The following is a 17,673-nucleotide window of genomic DNA, read 5'->3' as shown; positions in this document are numbered from 1 at the left end:
TATAATATTATTTTGAAATATTTTGTAATATTTTTACTTCCTTTCAGCCAGCGGCTTGCGGCTATAATTAGGCACAGAATTTGGCTCGCAAATGCAAGCAATAATGACTATATAGAAGTTAATCAGATAGGCATTTAATCGCATCACTATTGTGTCAACGAATTCTGTCAAGTGTCAAATAAGTATAAGTCAAAACTGTCAAAGAAACATTTTCTTTGAATTATTTGAAAAATAACAAAGAATTTTCGACTATATATAGACGACAGGGAAAATATTTTAAAATAAAACCTTAAACAGGATGAGTGAAGATAAATATAGTAACTCTAGACAAGTAGTGACTTCGGTTGGAAAATCCTGGATTATGACCCATTCTAAATCACATCCAGGACATGTTTACTACTTTAACACACTTACCGGAGAAGCTGTGTGGAATTTAAGCAATTCGGAGGTAATAAAAGTACTAATACACATTTAAAGTAACCGGTTGCCCAACAGTTCTCACCAGTCTATTGTTTAGATGTGTATACAAAATGTGTTTTGGATAAATAAATTGTAGTTTTTTGCATTTTACATTAGGTATAGACCTGCTAGTTTCTGACTGATGACTTTAAGCAATACTCGGATTTGTATGTCACATTTATAATTGTTGATAATAGGGAATTTATTAAACCAGTTACAACTGGTTTCAAATTATTGATAATTAGATTTGACTAAGGAATCACAATTCAATAATTACTTACATTTGAAAAAAATTGTGTTCACTAATAAACAGTACCTATTCATATCTTTATTTGTGATGGATTAATTCTGTTGCAACCTGAACACTTCCTTATGGAACTCAATGATATAATCTTAGTCAAAAACATTATATTTATATAAATAAAATATTCTTATGTGTTTGAGCTCACACTTATATATTATTGTTTATTTGAAATAGATTGAAAAAGCACGCTTGAGATCGAAGAGTATTGAAGGCCAACCTGGGTTGAACACCACTGTATGCACAGAGCCCATAGGAAATCCACCCATACATCAACTGTTACAAAATGAGTTTAACAGAATAGACAAGCTGAACCAAGACAGAATGAACATTATGAATACACAACAGGCTCCAAGCAATATGTTACAACAACAGACTGTATTTACAGACATTCAAATGAGTTCCATACCTCAATTTAATTTGAATAATCTCAACAATCAAATAAATGCATTTAATATTATTAGAGCTCCAACAGTTTATCCAAATATTTGGCAGATTCCTCCAACTCAACAAACTTTTATAACACCAGCTGTGCCCATTGTAAATCAAGTTGGAGATTCACTAAACAGGCCCTATAATGAAGTCATAAGAAATAATCAAACTATTTCATCAAGGTTCAATAATTTGAATAATAAACAAGTATTGCGAAAGCGTTTATTTCATCCAAAAAATAGACCAGCATTTGGTAAACAGACCTTTCGAAATAATTTCAAATCACCAAAAAGAAGAAATGATTTGCGTCAACAATTGTCTTTGAAAAACAGATTAAACTTTAGAAACAATATGCCAAATGCAGGACCAAATTCTACAGTGGTTGAGACAAATAAAGATGGTAAGAATTAATATTCAGAAATAATAAGTAATACAAATTTTTGTTCGTATTTTAGCATATAATAAATAATGAAATCTTGCAGCATCAACTTCTACTAGAACCACTTTCAAAACAGCTGATGTTAGTTCTTATATTGCTGACATGATAGAAAAGGAATGTAATCCAAGTGACAATAATAGTTTAGCGGTGAGTATAATTTAACAATCACATCATACAGTGATTTTTGAGCTGTAATGAATAAAAATAAAATTACCTTTTTTACATTACAGAACAGTAACAGTTGCAAACAGAATGAGGCAGAGACAAATTTAAAGACATTAGATATAACACCATTGAAATGTTTAGCTCCTGCCGGTGTCTATAAACATATTTGGTGCATCGTAGTTGATTTGAATGTCTTGCTTAATGAGTTTGAGTTCTTGACTACCTTATCACATTCAGGTAAATATATACTAATATTATAATCTATACTAATATTATAAAGCTGAAGAGATTGTTTGTTTGTTTCATTGAACGCACTAATCTCAGGAACTACTGGTCCAATTTGAACAATTCTTTCAGTGTTAGATGGTCCATTTATCGATGAAGGCTATAAGCTATATATCATCACGCTAAGACCAATAGGAGCAGAGTACCAGTGAAAAATGTTACAAAAACGGGGATAATTTTGAACCATTATCTCTTATGTGTCGCAAGTGAAGTTGCGCGAGTCGGCTTCTTAAGTAAATGGTGATATAATGCAGTCTTTTTGTCCACAGATGAAACTTGCCACCTCACAATACCTCAAGTAGTGATGACAGAATTAAAGGATTATATAGCTAAAACAAATAATATACCGGCTCGACGTATTTACCTTTCTCTTTTACCAAAAATTGAGAATGGTAGTGTTTTAATAGGTAATAATGATTCATACAAACCAAAGAATTGTCATCGTATATTCACGATTCTAACCCCTATGATTTATTTGGGTAATTGCATGTATAATTCATAATTATATCAGTATGTGCTATGACTCACAATCTACATTATAAGCATGACAAACTGGTATAAGTACATACATATGATGTAACAAAAAATTGCTAACTACATACTGACATTGTATTGAACTGAAACTGAAAAATTTCTCTGGTCGGTTACCATTCCTTTTCATGTTCTTTTCATTTATTCTTCAGGTTACGAGCCAAGCAAAGATACTGAAGATAACATCATTACAAGCTCTATCCTTAGGACCTGTTTAGATTTATTGGAACAAAATTATCATGTGGTAAGTTATGCAATTATTTAACCCCCGGTTTCTGAGGTACATTTAGCGGTACTTTATCCAGTCAATAGCGTTAAAACTCATGTAAAAAAAATGCTATTGAATAGATAAACTACTGCTAAATGTACTCAGAAACCGGGGGTTAGTCCATAATATTGTTTGATCTTTTACTTACGTCTTGTGAGGGAACTTCATACATGAGAAGCTAGGTTTATATTACTACAGTCATTCAATTACGTTGTTGTTTGATTCATGGCTACTTTTGCTTCTCATTAATTATAATTGTTCTTTCGCTGGCGCGCGATTTTTATTTTTTACAATTCATTGCTGTTCTGTCAGGGTTTTTACTTTTACCTCATTAACTTACAATAAGGTTTGGCTGGTTTGGCAAATAATACTATCACATTTTTTCTTGTTTTGGATTCGCATAAACAGCTAAGAAACATATACCTAAATATTTTATTTCAGATATTTCTCACTGGCGATACTAAAATGCTAAGCTACAAAAAATTCATTAAAATAAACATGTTTACTATAGACGAAGTGAAGTCACTTTTAGAAGGAGATTGTCAGCCAATAGAGCACAGTACAGACTCTCAGGCAGTATTTGGATGTTCTAAATCGAATTGTCCACCGCGAACTTTCAAACCGCCTACCACAAATCCACCTGCAACGAAAACAGATACAAAGGAATGTGCAGAGACTATTGAAATATCAGATTCTGAAATGAATGAAAATGCTGAAGACGAAAAAACTATATTGCCATTAAAATGTCCAGCTAATGCAACAGAAAAAGTTACAAGTCCAATGGATAATGTTAAGGCAAAAGATGAGAGCACACCAGCAATAGTTCCTAAACCTAAACGACGAGAAATAAGACTAAAACGTAACTTATCCAATCAACCGATAGACTCCAGTTCAATAGTCACTAAAAGCAATGATAAGAAATCGTTTAGATGGCGCAGGAGACCGAACCGAAGTTCTGAATCAGATACACGAACATCTGGTAATAATAAACCTCGAAACACGAATGAAGAGACAGGAGTTAACACTGAGACAAAAACAAAAACCAGTGAAATGGTGCGGGTAGATCAAGAAATAAATAATTCATACGATCATGATCGATCATCGAGTACAGACGAAAAAATTGAAAGTAGGGAATCAAGCATTATTTGTATGGATGTAGCCAGAGAAAATATTATTATTGAAGAAACATCTACATCTGGTGTAATATCTAATACGGAGAGTACTGTTGATATTCCAAGTTATTATAACACGGAACAAAATAACTTTAACGAAGGCTCTTACGATGAAGTTGATAACATAGTTATGTATGAAATTGAGAACGAAAGTATGGAACTGTCTTTGAAAACAAAATGCGTTGAATATGTCTGTAGATTTATACATATAATGGAAAAAGTGTTGGTTAGTGTGTTTCGCAGCGAACCTACATATTCTGACAGAAATTCCACTTCGCCTACGTTGTTGAGTTTACGTGAAATAGTACAGTGTATTACAATATATTGTAATTATAACACTGTCCAGATTGCAACTGATAAATTATCTAGCCTTCTATTCGATTTGAGCGATTGTGCAGGTAATTTATTTTTTTCGAATACGATCTTCACTTTTTCTTTCCTTGTCCGAAATTTGTTTTTAATTTGTATTACTGTTTGTAGGAAATCTAACGGATATTGAACCCTCTCAGTTTATGGAAATGTACAGTTACGGTGTATCACTGCTAAGTGCCATAAAGGTTTGTAGCGACTTTATTATTGTATTCCCAACTGTTCGGGCCGAGAGTTCGTGCAGTCCGTATAGCGCTCGTGAAATGAGAGTTTTACATTCATTTAAGAACACCACGATAAATGGTTGTGTTAATGGTACTTTACGCCTCTTTCGCACCGGTCAGTACCCACCTTAAAAAGATCATCAGGAAAATTTGTGACGTAATTTAGATTAATGCTATTGATGATTTTATTTTAAGATCTCTGTAATGTTGTGTGTTTCTTGATAATATAAGTTTACGTGTTTTAGGCCGTTGAAGTCAATTGTGAAGACATTGAAACAGCATTAGAATCTTTGAAAAATCTATTAGAAGACATAAAATGTCCCAGTCATGGTACAAATGATACTGTAGTTCGTAACGGTTCAAAAGAAAGATCTTCAAATACACGTGAGTATTAGAGTTGTTTGTTTTTATTTACATAGTCAGGGATATCTCTATTTATGGGTCTGTCTTATCATAGATTGGGCACGTGATCACCGACTTAGGTACGATTCAGACCAACCGGCTAGCGTCGGCCCGCATCGGAACGGAGCCGTACGCGTGCCGCGGCAGCCGAACGTGTGCCGCGGCAGCCGAACGCGTCCGTCGGAGCTGTACCGCTACTGCGGTATGCGTACGGCTGCCGCGGTAGCCGTACGCGTGCCGCGGCAGCCGACAGCGTCCGCTGGAATCCAATCATATGTCTGGACTAAAGAAATTAGTTTTTCTTTCGTATCCATTTTTGATTTTAATATGTTAACTGTCGCTTGAAGAACACAACTTCAATGATTCGCTAGTTGCTGCACCGTAATCTCCGTTCGTATTTCACGACGCACAGCTGACCGGCTCCGAACGGACCCGACGGCAGCCGATTGGATGCCGACGGCGCCGTTCGGAGCCGGTCGGGGCCGGTCGGCCGTCGCGACAGCCGAACGCATTCTGCGACAGGTCGCGGCAGGTCGCGACGCGTCGCGGGATGCCGACGGAGATAGCTATGCGTAAGTTGCTTGCAAATATGAACTGTATTTACTGTTGATACATTTCAATGTTCTTTACCGCATTGTAAAATGCCGCCCGGCCCGGCCCGACGCGAGCCGGTTGGTCTGAATCGTACCTTACTCGGGCCATGGCAGCCTTCACCAACTCCTTCTCAACAACTCTCTGTAGTAACCCACAGTCCCACCCCTTTCTATATCCCAGATTCCTAAACGATTAACCCGCATCCCCACCACGGCCCAATATTCCTTTTAACTACCTGTTATCTTGGCAGTGTATACGTCAATAGTTTTCTAATCCAGTAGATTGATTATTCTCAATTCCCAATTGTTTTGTAACGTGCCCAGTTAATGACAATAGCCTTGCCTATTACATGGTACTAACATAGTTTATGGTAAAGCGTGGATGTATTCCATTTACCCTTGCTTGCTTTTTCGAGACTCGGCTATAACATGCGTGGTTATGTATCTATGTATGTTGTTAATGATCTGTTGATTATTGACTTTAATATCTGTTGTTTGTAGTAATGCAGACCGAAGATGCCAGTAGCAAACCTGAAAATGAATGTAGACTTCTTAAATTAAACGTGGATAAGTACAACCTACGATCTCAAAGCAGGGCACCACAGCCGGTAAGTTTTGAAAACAATTAGAAGAGACACCCTGTATGTGTTACGATATTTTAGTTTTTACATGTTGTATTTTTCCTAAGCTTCATAGCAGTGCATCGTGAGTTATAGTGAGGTATAGTTATAGTATCATAGTTTTTTTTTTTTTTTTTAAAGACAACTCCCGCATTAAGAATTGCTCTTGTGTCGCGGGGACTTTTACAAACATACAAACAACGGACACAAAGCACAACCAGACCCGAAACAATTATTTGTGGATCGCACAAATAATTGTCCCGTGTGGGAATCGAACCCACGACCTCCCGTTGCAGTGGTATCGGCGTGGCGACCTAAACCACTGCGCCACAGAGGCAGTCTATTTCATTATCTATATATTATCACCTAACACATGTAAGTTATAGGTAAATTAGAATTTTCTCTATCACAGAGGTCTATGTCCATGAAGCTCGATTTAGGACCACCATGCGGCACTAGTTTGTACTTATTTATTGAATTGTAATAAATGTTTCAGGAACCAACTGCTGTTAAAATTATTAGGAATATCGATATTAAATCTTCCTTTTTTCGTAATTTAAACCTAATGCAGAACCCTTTTCGAACCGAAAACGAAACGGAGTGTGAGTCTAACGATCAAGTGAACGAAAAGAGGCAAATCACTTTTTCTACGGGCGATAATTTTACAAGTGGTTCATTGAATACTCCAAATATTGTTAGAAGCTTTACTAAGTGCGCAGAGTTCGAGGAAAGGCTTAAAAACAAGGACATACATAATGAGTTTGATGAGTACTCAGATAATGCGGTGGAAGACTATGAAAATACTTTTGATGATTCTGATGAATGTGATACATCTGATAGTGACTCGGTGCAAAGTGACCCAAATGTCACTCAATTGTTTGAATCCTCAGATCTAGATATTCCAGAAAATTTTGCAGCTAGCAGCCCAAAAACGCTTGATCCGTGTGTGGACAATGAGGGCAATAAAACTTTTAGATTAATGACATGTATGTTTTTGCAAGAAGTAAGGAAAGCCATCGATGAAGTCAGACTCTTATGGTATGTTTACTTTAGTGCTGGGATTTCTCATTCTAAACATACCTTTATGGCCAGTTTCCATATTATATCTCCAGATTCGAAAAAGGCCTGTTCGAATTGTGCATTTTCTAATTAAAAAATGTATTGTTATGCAACATGTCTTAACTAGACCACAATCCCGTCCATGTTTCAAGGCATGAGATTGAATTTCAAGTTTAGTGTACTACCTTTTCTTATAATAATAATTTATTTGCAGTGATAAGTGTTTTGTGGAATTAAGAAACCCGCAGCTATCTATAGGAAAGAAAAGTGAGCTAAGAAAATCAGTTGAAAGCGCCCAGACACATTTATTTGGTCTTTGTAAATCATTGGAAGGGTGAGCATTGTTCTGTAAAAGTCTATTTAGTTTCATGTTTTTAATTTAGTAATCGTATTTTTCTTTTAGTATGCTTAATCGCGATCCGGAAGCGCCTACCGATAATATACAGACTGCATTAAAGAAAGCTGGCATTGACATATCGCAAATAGATAAACATCTGTTTATAGGATATTGGTAAGTATCTTGTTTATTTACTTCACTTGACCAGTGCAAATTTTGATTAGATTGCGTGCATGTGCCCTTTGCGTAACAAGTGCTTACTTGTAACGTTATTTGTTGTAAAAAAGCACATATTGAACTCATTATGTAGTGTCTCTTGGCATCCATTTAAACATATTTAAGGCCAATTATGCAGTTTATAAATAACTGTCAGTTAACCTATCTGCTAGATAAATGGTAAATGATAAAAACAACTGCTACAACACTTTTTTAAAATGGGTAATATTGGGTAAAACTGGGCTTTAGAATTTGCATTGCATTGCAATTTGCATGGTGTGTGTGCACGTATACGTTACGCGCACGCATTTAAAGACTACGTGCGTGACAATGATTAGTGAAACAACGATTATTCGATATATATTTTATTTTCAGGGATACGATTGCCAACTGCAAGAAACACGCAGATGTCTATCTCCGTACTATACGAGAAATAATTGCAGCATTTAAATTTCCTGAATAAGTATTCGTATCCACGTTGTTATATAACGGGTATAGTTTTCATAAGAAACAACTACAGTTGAATTGTATTGTTTTTCATATAATGTGTGACATTTGACGTGCTAGTGTGATATGTATGTGAGAAATGTATAATTTTGAAGAGGTTCCCCTTTTAGTGATGTGATGAAATTAAACCCCGACTTGTTTGACATTGTTGGGGATATTAAAATGTGATTTTAAGGATAATATTTAACAAAATTTTAATATAGTTTTGATAAGAATATGCTAATATTATAAGTTGCAGTTTTTGCATATACTTACCTCTAATTAGTGTGCTAAACACTTAAGAGTAACTAATAAGTGAAAGTGTAACCAGTTAATTTCCATTTAAAACTTTTATCAAAAATAAAATCTACATTGGACATTTTTTTATTTTTAAACAAACTTATGTCCCCCCTGCATGTTAATGTAAAAGTCCTAAAAGCAGCAATTACTTTCCTTTTTTATTTGAGTAGTAATTACTGGATATATGTGGATTATAAGTATGGATTAATTTGAATCTTTACGAAAAAAAGATCTCACTAAAATTAATACGGGTCTTACTGTAAATTGATGCGAAAATTACGCAATCACACATTCCCAAAGGTCAATAATAGAACAAAAAATGTGTAGAAATTTTCTATCTTTGCACAAAAAAAACAGTTTCTTTTTTAAATAATTATAATATGTTGGAAATGGTGGTAACGATTAAATATTTTTGTCAAATTGAGTCTTGTTTTCAACAGCAATAAACAGTTTTTAAAGCTGTGATGTTACACTGCTCTCTACCTAAGATCACACTATCTAAGAAATGTGTAATTTTATATCTGTAGGTACATATTTGTGTGGTAGATAAGAGCTGATATTTTTTCACTTTGATTGATGCATTTCTGGAAAACTTTTTTATCCGTTTTAGACAGTCGTCTTACCGCAGATAAGTTTTGTGTAGTAATATGTTTTAGTCAGTAGTTTTATTCAACAAAAGTACCTATTGTTACTTATTTTATTAGTTTTTGTAAGTCTTAAATGTTTAAAATTGTGCTTCCTTAAACCAGAGAGGAAATGTGTTGGATGCTATAACCAAATATTGTCTTATGTATTATTGAATATTAGTTTGATAGTCCAAAAGCAATGATGAGTAGCTATCTTTACCTACTATTAATAAACATTTAGGTATATGATATTTCCATTTGCTGCTCGAGCTATGTGCCTATTTTTACTTTGTAAAATCTCAGTCTTATTTTTATGAATTTAGCTATACCTAAGTGCAGTTTTGTTTTTATTTGTTTTAAGACGGCAACTAGTTTGCTGAAACGATAATGCACTTTGTATTGTTTTAGTATATTAAAAGTACATTTAGTAATAATTTTGTTTTATTTTATATAGTTAACGTATCATGTTTATTGAAAATAGAAATAACAAAACTAGTAAATTATCCAAATTTTCGTTTACGTATAAACTAGTTCGTGCATTCGCACACAACGCGGCGCCACTATATATTGTACTCTGCAACTAATTGACGGGTCAGGTAAGAGTTATATTGTGCACTATAGTTAGTCAGTGTGATTAACAATTAAAGACGTTACGTTTTGTACCTATAACGAATAATTAACACTGAATAACCATGGGGTCATTTTTTTTACAGAACGTCACCGTTGATTTGTTTAGGTGAAAAATGTACGCAGTTGCAGATACAAAAATTTGCTTATTTTAAGATACATGTGATACCTATGATAAATATATTAATAAAGTGGTATATTCCTCTTCTTAGCGGCCTGACGATAACACCTGCTCGAGGTCAACAACTTAATTCTATTGCGTGACAAGCGTAACTTTAATAGAATCTGACGAATAATAAAAATCCATAAGTCAATGACAGGAAAATTTGGTATGCGTGTTCTTAGGAATTGAACTGCATTTTTAAATTGAATGCAGATTTGAAGTTTATAAATTCAAACTGCAGAATAGATCCCCTGTTAAGTACGCACTTAACAAGCGTTAGCATTAAAAAATAGATTTTCTTTTTGGTTACAATTGGCCATGAAGGTTACCCTAGTTACAATTTTTTTTGGACGTATGTTCATGTGTGTTCGTGGTATACCTTGATGGAGCACGGGTAAGTAATAAAATAATGTTACAGGTAAAGGTAGGTACACTGAAACTAAACATTAAAATTAATAATATTTATTCATCATTATTAAAATTAACAAGCTACAATAAAAATATAGACTCTAAAGTATTATATTAACTAAGTATGAACGAAGTTTTGCATTATTTCGTAAATATTGTCTTCGCCATTTTTTTAATTACTGTTTTGATAAGACATTGTTAATTTTATTTATTCGCATCAGGTATGAACTCGACTAACTACTTCATGAACAATATAATTTTAATACATCAACGTATTATTCTATGTAATTTAATCAAACTTCCAATGGCACAAATAATTATTCTTGTATCTTAAACTAGCCTTACATATTAGTAATATTAAGTTAATTTGACTAGGGTCATTTTAATATTTAATTGAATCCTCTGCCGTCCATCATTGCTTGCGCACAGTATCTGGGAAACTGCACTACTTGCAGCAGGAAATCCGTTAAACCCTAAAATAAAGAAAAACGTGATTGTACTTTCGTATATATTTTTTTATAAGTGCGGCTATACTCTGGGAGTTAGCATCTACTAGGTGAAACTAAGCTACGCCGCAGATTTTAACACGATCATATTGCATGATCATTGATCAGTGTTGAACTTGATCAAAATATTGCGAAGTTTTGATAACATATTATGATTAGTAGGTACCTACATAGTTAGACGGTAGGTACCCGAGGCAAGGAAATGTACAGCCTTAATCTCCTAACTTTGTGAAATTCATTACCCATTTCTTGAATAAAAAACAACGCGGTAATTTTTGGCTCTATCAGGGAATCGAACCCGAGACCTTTGGAAGCATAGTCTACATACGCGCCACAAAGAGTCAGATCAGGCATTATGTATAAGAAGGTATTTGCTCCTAGGCTTGTACCTATGTATCTTCAGATTTCTTTTTCCGGATAAGTACTTAGGTCATAAATTTATCTATTATATATCTATTTAACCCGTCTATCGCTGGCTTACAGTCGTTAGTGTAATGTTATCGTCATAGATACTCACCGTTAAAGGTTCTATGCAGACTGTGAAAGGTAGGAAGAAGATGTAGAAGCTTGCAGCGAAGCCGGCCACAAAGAAGGACACGAAGATAAGGATAACTAACCAAATTATCGAAAAGACGATGTTACCCATTTTCTGAAAAGATAATTAAAAACACAGCTTAGCTTCAATGATTTGTAAACACAGTACCTACGAAGAAGTGGGTTTAATTTTCCCACGAAACATTCATCTTTAAAAGACGCTACGCAAACTTGTCGGTTGTTGAGTGCTATATTTTCACTAAAGAACAAGAATCTTTCTAAGTGCGGCCATTCAAAATCTAGAAACCTCTCGCGCGTTTTAACTACACAGTTCTCTTAGTACCCATTTTTTCTAACATTTTATTGTTTTTCTTTTAAGCCAGTAAACAAAGCACTAAGAAACTAAACATCAAAAGCTCAACAACCCCTATTTTATTACCAGGGTCAAGTGAAGTTCACTTAGATTTATCGATCCGTCTTATCAATAAATCAGCAAAACTACAGCACTAAATTAGTCTCGTGTATTGTTTTATTTTTAGTTTTGTAGGGTTTGTTGAACTCATAGTTTAGGTAGGCACCTAGGCACCTGTAATATATTTTTAACCCCCGACGCAAAAAAGAGGGGTGTTATAAGTTTGACGTGTCTGTCTGTGACATCATAACTCCCGAACGGAGGCAGTGATTTCATTTTAGTTAAAATCGAGGTTTGCAATTTTTTTAATTTATAGTTTTTATAAATAAACGAAACAAACAAGCGATTAAAGGATCAATTATTATACTGTAGGTAGGTACTCAAATGACTAAATCAATCAAGTTAATGTAATGGAAAATACTTAGGAGAAATACGATAAATAAATATTTTAATAAACATGAAGCGATAGGTAGGTTCATACCAACTATATTAATTGATTGGTTTTTAATTTGTCACCCAATGAGAAATCGTGATACCAGCCTAAATAACCGTGAAATGCTAGGTAGGTAGGTATATATTTAGTTAATTTATGAATAAGAAGGAGAAATTTATCATTTGAGTCAGTTCAGATGTTTAGCCGTTAAAAGGTGGGTAGGTATAGGTAATTAAGTACCTATTATAGAGCTACCTTTACAACAACAATGGTTCTTCGTCAACAGCAAACAATGGTTTATTTTCCAGTATGTATCTTTACTTTATTTACACGCTGGAAAGTAAAACCATTGTTTGCTGCGATCGATAACATGAACTTATGTAAATAATATTATTTAAACCCAAAACGGATTTGATAAGAACATGAAAAGAATGTACATCGTTATTCGGACTTATCTAATCGGTTTGTAAATCCATTATGGAAACAAGTTTTGGAGACTCGTTTACGTTACGAGGCACATTTTTGTAAAATAGACACGTTGGTTTAGTATCGTTAGAATCGTAATATTTTATGTAAGTAGGTATCTTTTACATACCTACTAGGTATCTTACTTTATAATTATCTATAGCCCAATAACTTTATAGAGAGGCTTATGTGCACGGTTTGTGGCTGGTGGTGGTTTACCTACAACATAAAAAATTTTGAATAGGTACCGATAAACCGTAGGCTTATAAACCTGACGGTTGCCTCTTTGTTACAGATTATAATAAATAATTTTGGATAAGTAGGTATTTCCAAATTAGAGTAATTTGGAAATATCCAAAATTATAAATTATAGTCTAGGTAAATTGTGTATTGCAAGGCTCTCAGCTAAGTTGTCGGACTATAGGAAAGACCATTTTTCGGTGAGTGAAAGAACAAAAATAAAATAGGATAAGTACAAAAGACAATTGACATAATTGTTCATATAAATAGCCGATTCGTGTGTGTTCAAATGTAGGTAATGTACAATGCTTATCGACTTGATAATATCTATTACAAGGTTATTAGAAGACATAATGCTTATTATCTATCGACCTATTATGAAATCAATGGGATCTATACAGTCTGTAATTAAGGTAGGTACATGTACTTAAGAATGAGGTAGGACGGTACATACAATAATAATGTTGTTACTATAGAACTAATGTTTCATAAACTTACCTACATATTATAAATGCGAAAGTTTGTGAGAATGTATGCAGGTATGTATGGATGCTTGTTACTCTTATACGCAAATACTGCTGAACCGATTATTATTAGATTTGGTATACAGGTAGCTGAAGACCTAGAATAACACATAGGCTACTTTTTATCTCGGAGTTCCCGAGGGATCGGGATTTACACGGGAAGGGTTTCTACGCGGACGAAGTCGCGGGCGGCCTCTAGTAATAACATAATGTAGAACTATGTACTGCTGCTAAAGACAAGTTGCTGTATCTAAGTACCTACATATCTTAGAAGAAGAAGGTAGGTACCCAGTTTAAAGAATGTAGTCGTATTCTTGGCCCTTATTTAAGAATCATTCTTACCTAAGTTGGTAGTTAACTGATGTTTTATTACTTTCATAGGCAGTAACGTGCCTTGATACCTATGATGTCACCGAGCTCAGTTGAGAAATAATAAAACGACAATGAGGTCTTCATTATTTTTAGACACTCCGTTTAACTGTTCTAGACTACACTGGCGCTGTTTGCTAGCTTCCTACATGACACTTGGCCATCGGGTAGTAAATAAATTGGAACCATAAAAATAAGTGCGTCTATTTAAGGTTGTAGCATCATCCTAGAACATTTTGAACAATCTCGACAATTTGGATGTACCAACCAGCTTCCTGACTGTATGGTCATTGTACTAGTGTTTTACTTCTCTAAGTACTTTACTTAGGTGTGTAAAAAAAACGAATGTAATAAGAGTTAATCACCAGAAGAAGATTTCCATGGGGTATTTGATGTAATTTAAAAAAAATATATTGAATTTAATAGTAAGACTTTGGAAATATAAAAGCTTCAACAATCATGCGTGTCCGTTAGTTCAAAGAACTTTTAACGTTTGATAAATTTGTTACGGTTTGTTTGTACTAGCTAAGGGACTACATACACTAAGCTATTAATGGATTTTATCATCCACTAGGATTAGATTGCGGCACCTCGCCCCAAAGTTACTGTAGGTAGATAGGTACTAAATCCCCACAACAAAATTGGCTAAATAGGCCATCAAGTATTTTTTGTCATGTTTAGGTAACGAGTGGTAAGCATAAAAAAATAATGAATACAATTTTTGGAAATAACTTGGTTTTAGGATAATATAATTAGGATATTATAATTAATTCTGAAGAAAAGTAGGTACAGGGAGGTTTTATTTAGGTACGCTAAATCCAAGACAACTACTTGATGGAGACAAGACAAGTGTACGCAGTGTTTTCTTGGTTTATTCCGATTGTGTGCAAATTGTACAAAACATAACTGTCTACAATCTAGACTCTAAGGTAGGGGATTGGGCAAACATACTATTATTCGCGTAAACAGGCAATTGAGTCTAATTTATTTTTATTACCTACTGATTGTTGATCGTTCCATTTTTTATTTGCAAAATTGTAGAAACCGTCCGTTATTTCTTTTAAATATTATTATTTACCTACCTTACTTATGTACCTCGTGATAATAAAAAAAGAATACAAATTCCTACACCTAGCCGCTGTATGTTCCTGTGTACATATCCAATTATTAGGGTAAACGGTGTGTTTTCCTCTTAATAAAAAAAACATGGCACTTAAGCTCATATATTTATTTATCTAGATTCCTCACGATATGGAAATCGAACGTAGCACTACGTTGGAATATCAAAATATTTATCCTCAGCCATCCCACTACACGAGAGAAAGCTTGCTCTAAACTAATCAACAGTACTTACCAACACAACATCAACAAACGCGAGGTCAACGTAACCATTAATCTGTTGGTGGCTTGTTTTCTTTTAAAAAATGAATTATAATAGGTAACAGATATTTTTACGAAGCCATCATTAGATTGCCACCGGAAATACGAATGTTATCGCTAATCTACGTTTATTATTATGACTGTTAACGTATTTTGGGACCAAATTTCAATGTAGAAGCTAGAAAATTTATTTATTTAGCGATACGGTACCATACTAAATTGAATTAATTAAAATGACTTCATCAGATCGTAATTACTACAAGATTATGTATATCATGGTACGTAGGTATTCGAACAAGGTCGTTTTATGAATTGTTTCTGTAAACAATATTCTTACTCACTTTACACGAATTCTTATCTAGCTTGTTGGTGACTGATATACCTAATAATATCCTGCATTCTTACACATTCTTACCTAGTAGGTAGGTACGGTACTCATGTAGGTAGGAAAAGCTGAATTTATAGCTTCATATCTAATCTAATAGCTAATAGCGTTTAGTTACCTGTTGCGGATAAACCTGCCTCGTAAACAAATTAGATGTCACGTACGTCCAATGAGTAAAGTTAAAACTACAACCACAGTTACTCATTTACTCGAAGCAAGCTCCTAGTAAAAATATTTCCCAAATGACATCATCAAAATAGTGTAGTAAAACCTTGTCATAGACCCTCTAATAAGCCTAATGGAAGACGCTACGTAGAAGCTTCCTCATTAGTATGTTTAGAATTATTCAATAAATAGAACAAGCACACAAATCGTCTTACCGGTTTTTATAGCCGCGCGCGCACACAATTAACTGAACAACGAATACAACGACCAGTCTCGTCACTTTCCACTATTGGACTGACGATGTGAAACTTATATTGAGTAACTTCACGTAGGTGCCCTTATCTGGATGGATGACGGAATGTTGATTCAACTATGTGCTTGTCGTCATCATGTAACCAACACGCTCACTTATTAGTATGCACTTTTATTGCGCCTTGTGGAAAATGGATCTATTATGCACACAAACAATACCTATGGGAATTATATTACTGAATACATATCTAGGGATTGCTCCTCAATAATTTATTGTTATAAGAACTCATGAATTCCAAGTATCTATCTACTTATTTATGTAAGTACTAAGTAGACAGTAGGTACATATCAGAAACTTGAATTTGAATTAGAAAATAAACACCAATGGAGAATGTTACTAGGTATGCCAAATCGCTTTAAATTTTGACACAGTATAGCCTGTGTGTATACATATAAACTAGTTTTTGTTTCAGTCAAAAATACCGAATAGTTTTGATTTTATAAGCATTCAAAGTTTCGAAAAATATCGAGTCCCGCTAACGGCCGCGTGATTGGTTGTGACGTCATACTACTACACTTGCGCCGCGCGGGCCGCGTCCCGCTTAGTATTAAGTTGCCAGCCGTTGTTGTTGGTGTAATAACTTGCGCAGTATTTTGTTGTGTTTGCATCCGCTTATTACATTTATGGTGTAGTAATAGTAAATATTATTCAATTAATAAAATGGATGAAGGATTTGAAAAAGGGCAATCGGATAATCTACCTAAAATAGATGAAAATAATGTTTGCGCATTATTTATCAACAAATAGAGATTTTGTTGCCTCCGAAATCCTTTTTATTATTATAAATACGAAAGTTTGTGAAAATGTATGCATGTATGTATACATACTATTGTATTATATGTATACTATTTATTTATTTGTACTATTTACTCCGTACGTTTGGCGCAGTGGTCTAAGCGGTCACCTCGCCGCAATAACCGTAGCGCCGCGTGTGGAGGTTTTGAATCCCATCCGGGACAAATCTTTGTGTGATGAGCACGAGTATTTGTTCTGGTTGTCAATTTATCTATATATTGAAAAGTATATGAGTATGTTTATCAGTTATTTGGTTACCATTGTACAAGCTCTGCTTAGTTTGGAATCAAATTTTTGACTGCCTCCGTGGCGCAGTGGTTTAGGTCGCCACGCCGATACCATTGCAACGGGAGGTCGTGGGTTCGATTCCCACACGGGACAATTATTTATGCGATCCACAAATAATTGTTTCGGGTCTGGTTGTGCTTTGTGTCCGTTGTTTGTATGTTTGTAAAAGTCCCCGCGACACAAGAGCAATTCTTAGTGCGGGAGTTGTCTATAAAAAAAAATTAAAAATTAAAATTAAATTAAATGACCGTGTGTGATTTGTCCAGCAATATTTAATATGTAATTAAATATTTAATGAATGTATATAGGTATGTATGTATATATGTATGTACATATGTATGGATGTTTGTATGTATGTATGGATGTTTGTTACTCTTTCACG

At 34.3% G+C, this 17,673-nt stretch overlaps 2 protein-coding genes across 2 annotated transcripts; one reads left to right on the top strand and one right to left on the bottom strand.

Annotated features, from left to right (window-relative positions):
* Window positions 1-134: 134 nt before the first annotated feature.
* Window positions 135-9,724, top strand: LOC142976790 (uncharacterized). Its single transcript, XM_076120359.1, has 14 exons — window positions 135-448; window positions 938-1,592; window positions 1,675-1,778; window positions 1,862-2,033; window positions 2,351-2,488; window positions 2,765-2,856; window positions 3,322-4,450; window positions 4,533-4,609; window positions 4,891-5,029; window positions 6,142-6,248; window positions 6,757-7,298; window positions 7,534-7,653; window positions 7,723-7,830; window positions 8,248-9,724. The coding sequence occupies exons 1-14, from the start codon at window positions 299-301 to the stop codon at window positions 8,333-8,335; spliced, it is 3,621 nt and encodes a 1,206-aa protein (XP_075976474.1). The 5' UTR covers window positions 135-298; the 3' UTR covers window positions 8,336-9,724.
* Window positions 9,725-10,520: 796 nt separating this feature from the next.
* On the bottom strand, window positions 10,521-16,261 carry LOC142976793 (uncharacterized). The gene is made up of 3 exons (XM_076120362.1): window positions 16,111-16,261; window positions 11,506-11,637; window positions 10,521-10,955 (listed from the first exon to the last, which is right to left on the bottom strand). Exons 2-3 carry the CDS (start codon window positions 11,632-11,634, stop codon window positions 10,872-10,874), a joined length of 213 nt encoding a protein of 70 aa, XP_075976477.1. The 5' UTR covers window positions 11,635-11,637; window positions 16,111-16,261; the 3' UTR covers window positions 10,521-10,871.
* Between the last annotated feature and the right edge of the window lie 1,412 nt (window positions 16,262-17,673).

The sequence above is a fragment of the Anticarsia gemmatalis genome, chromosome 11 (genome assembly GCF_050436995.1).
Source record: "Anticarsia gemmatalis isolate Benzon Research Colony breed Stoneville strain chromosome 11, ilAntGemm2 primary, whole genome shotgun sequence".
Taxonomy (NCBI): domain Eukaryota; kingdom Metazoa; phylum Arthropoda; class Insecta; order Lepidoptera; family Erebidae; genus Anticarsia; species Anticarsia gemmatalis.
This window is presented reverse-complemented; position numbering and strand designations above follow the sequence as displayed.

Excerpts from the sequence above, each read along its gene's own strand:
- LOC142976790 (XM_076120359.1), top strand. The coding sequence starts at position 299 with ATGAGTGAAGATAAATATAGTAACTCTAGACAAGTAGTGACTTCGGTT. Across the intron at positions 5,030-6,141 it reads AGAAAGATCTTCAAATACAC|TAATGCAGACCGAAGATGCC; the intron begins GTGAGTATTAGA and ends TGTTGTTTGTAG. Across the intron at positions 6,249-6,756 it reads AAAGCAGGGCACCACAGCCG|GAACCAACTGCTGTTAAAAT; the intron begins GTAAGTTTTGAA and ends TAAATGTTTCAG.
- LOC142976793 (XM_076120362.1), bottom strand. The coding sequence starts at position 11,634 with ATGGGTAACATCGTCTTTTCGATAATTTGGTTAGTTATCCTTATCTTC. Across the intron at positions 10,956-11,505 it reads TCTGCATAGAACCTTTAACG|GGTTTAACGGATTTCCTGCT; the intron begins GTGAGTATCTAT and ends TCTTTATTTTAG.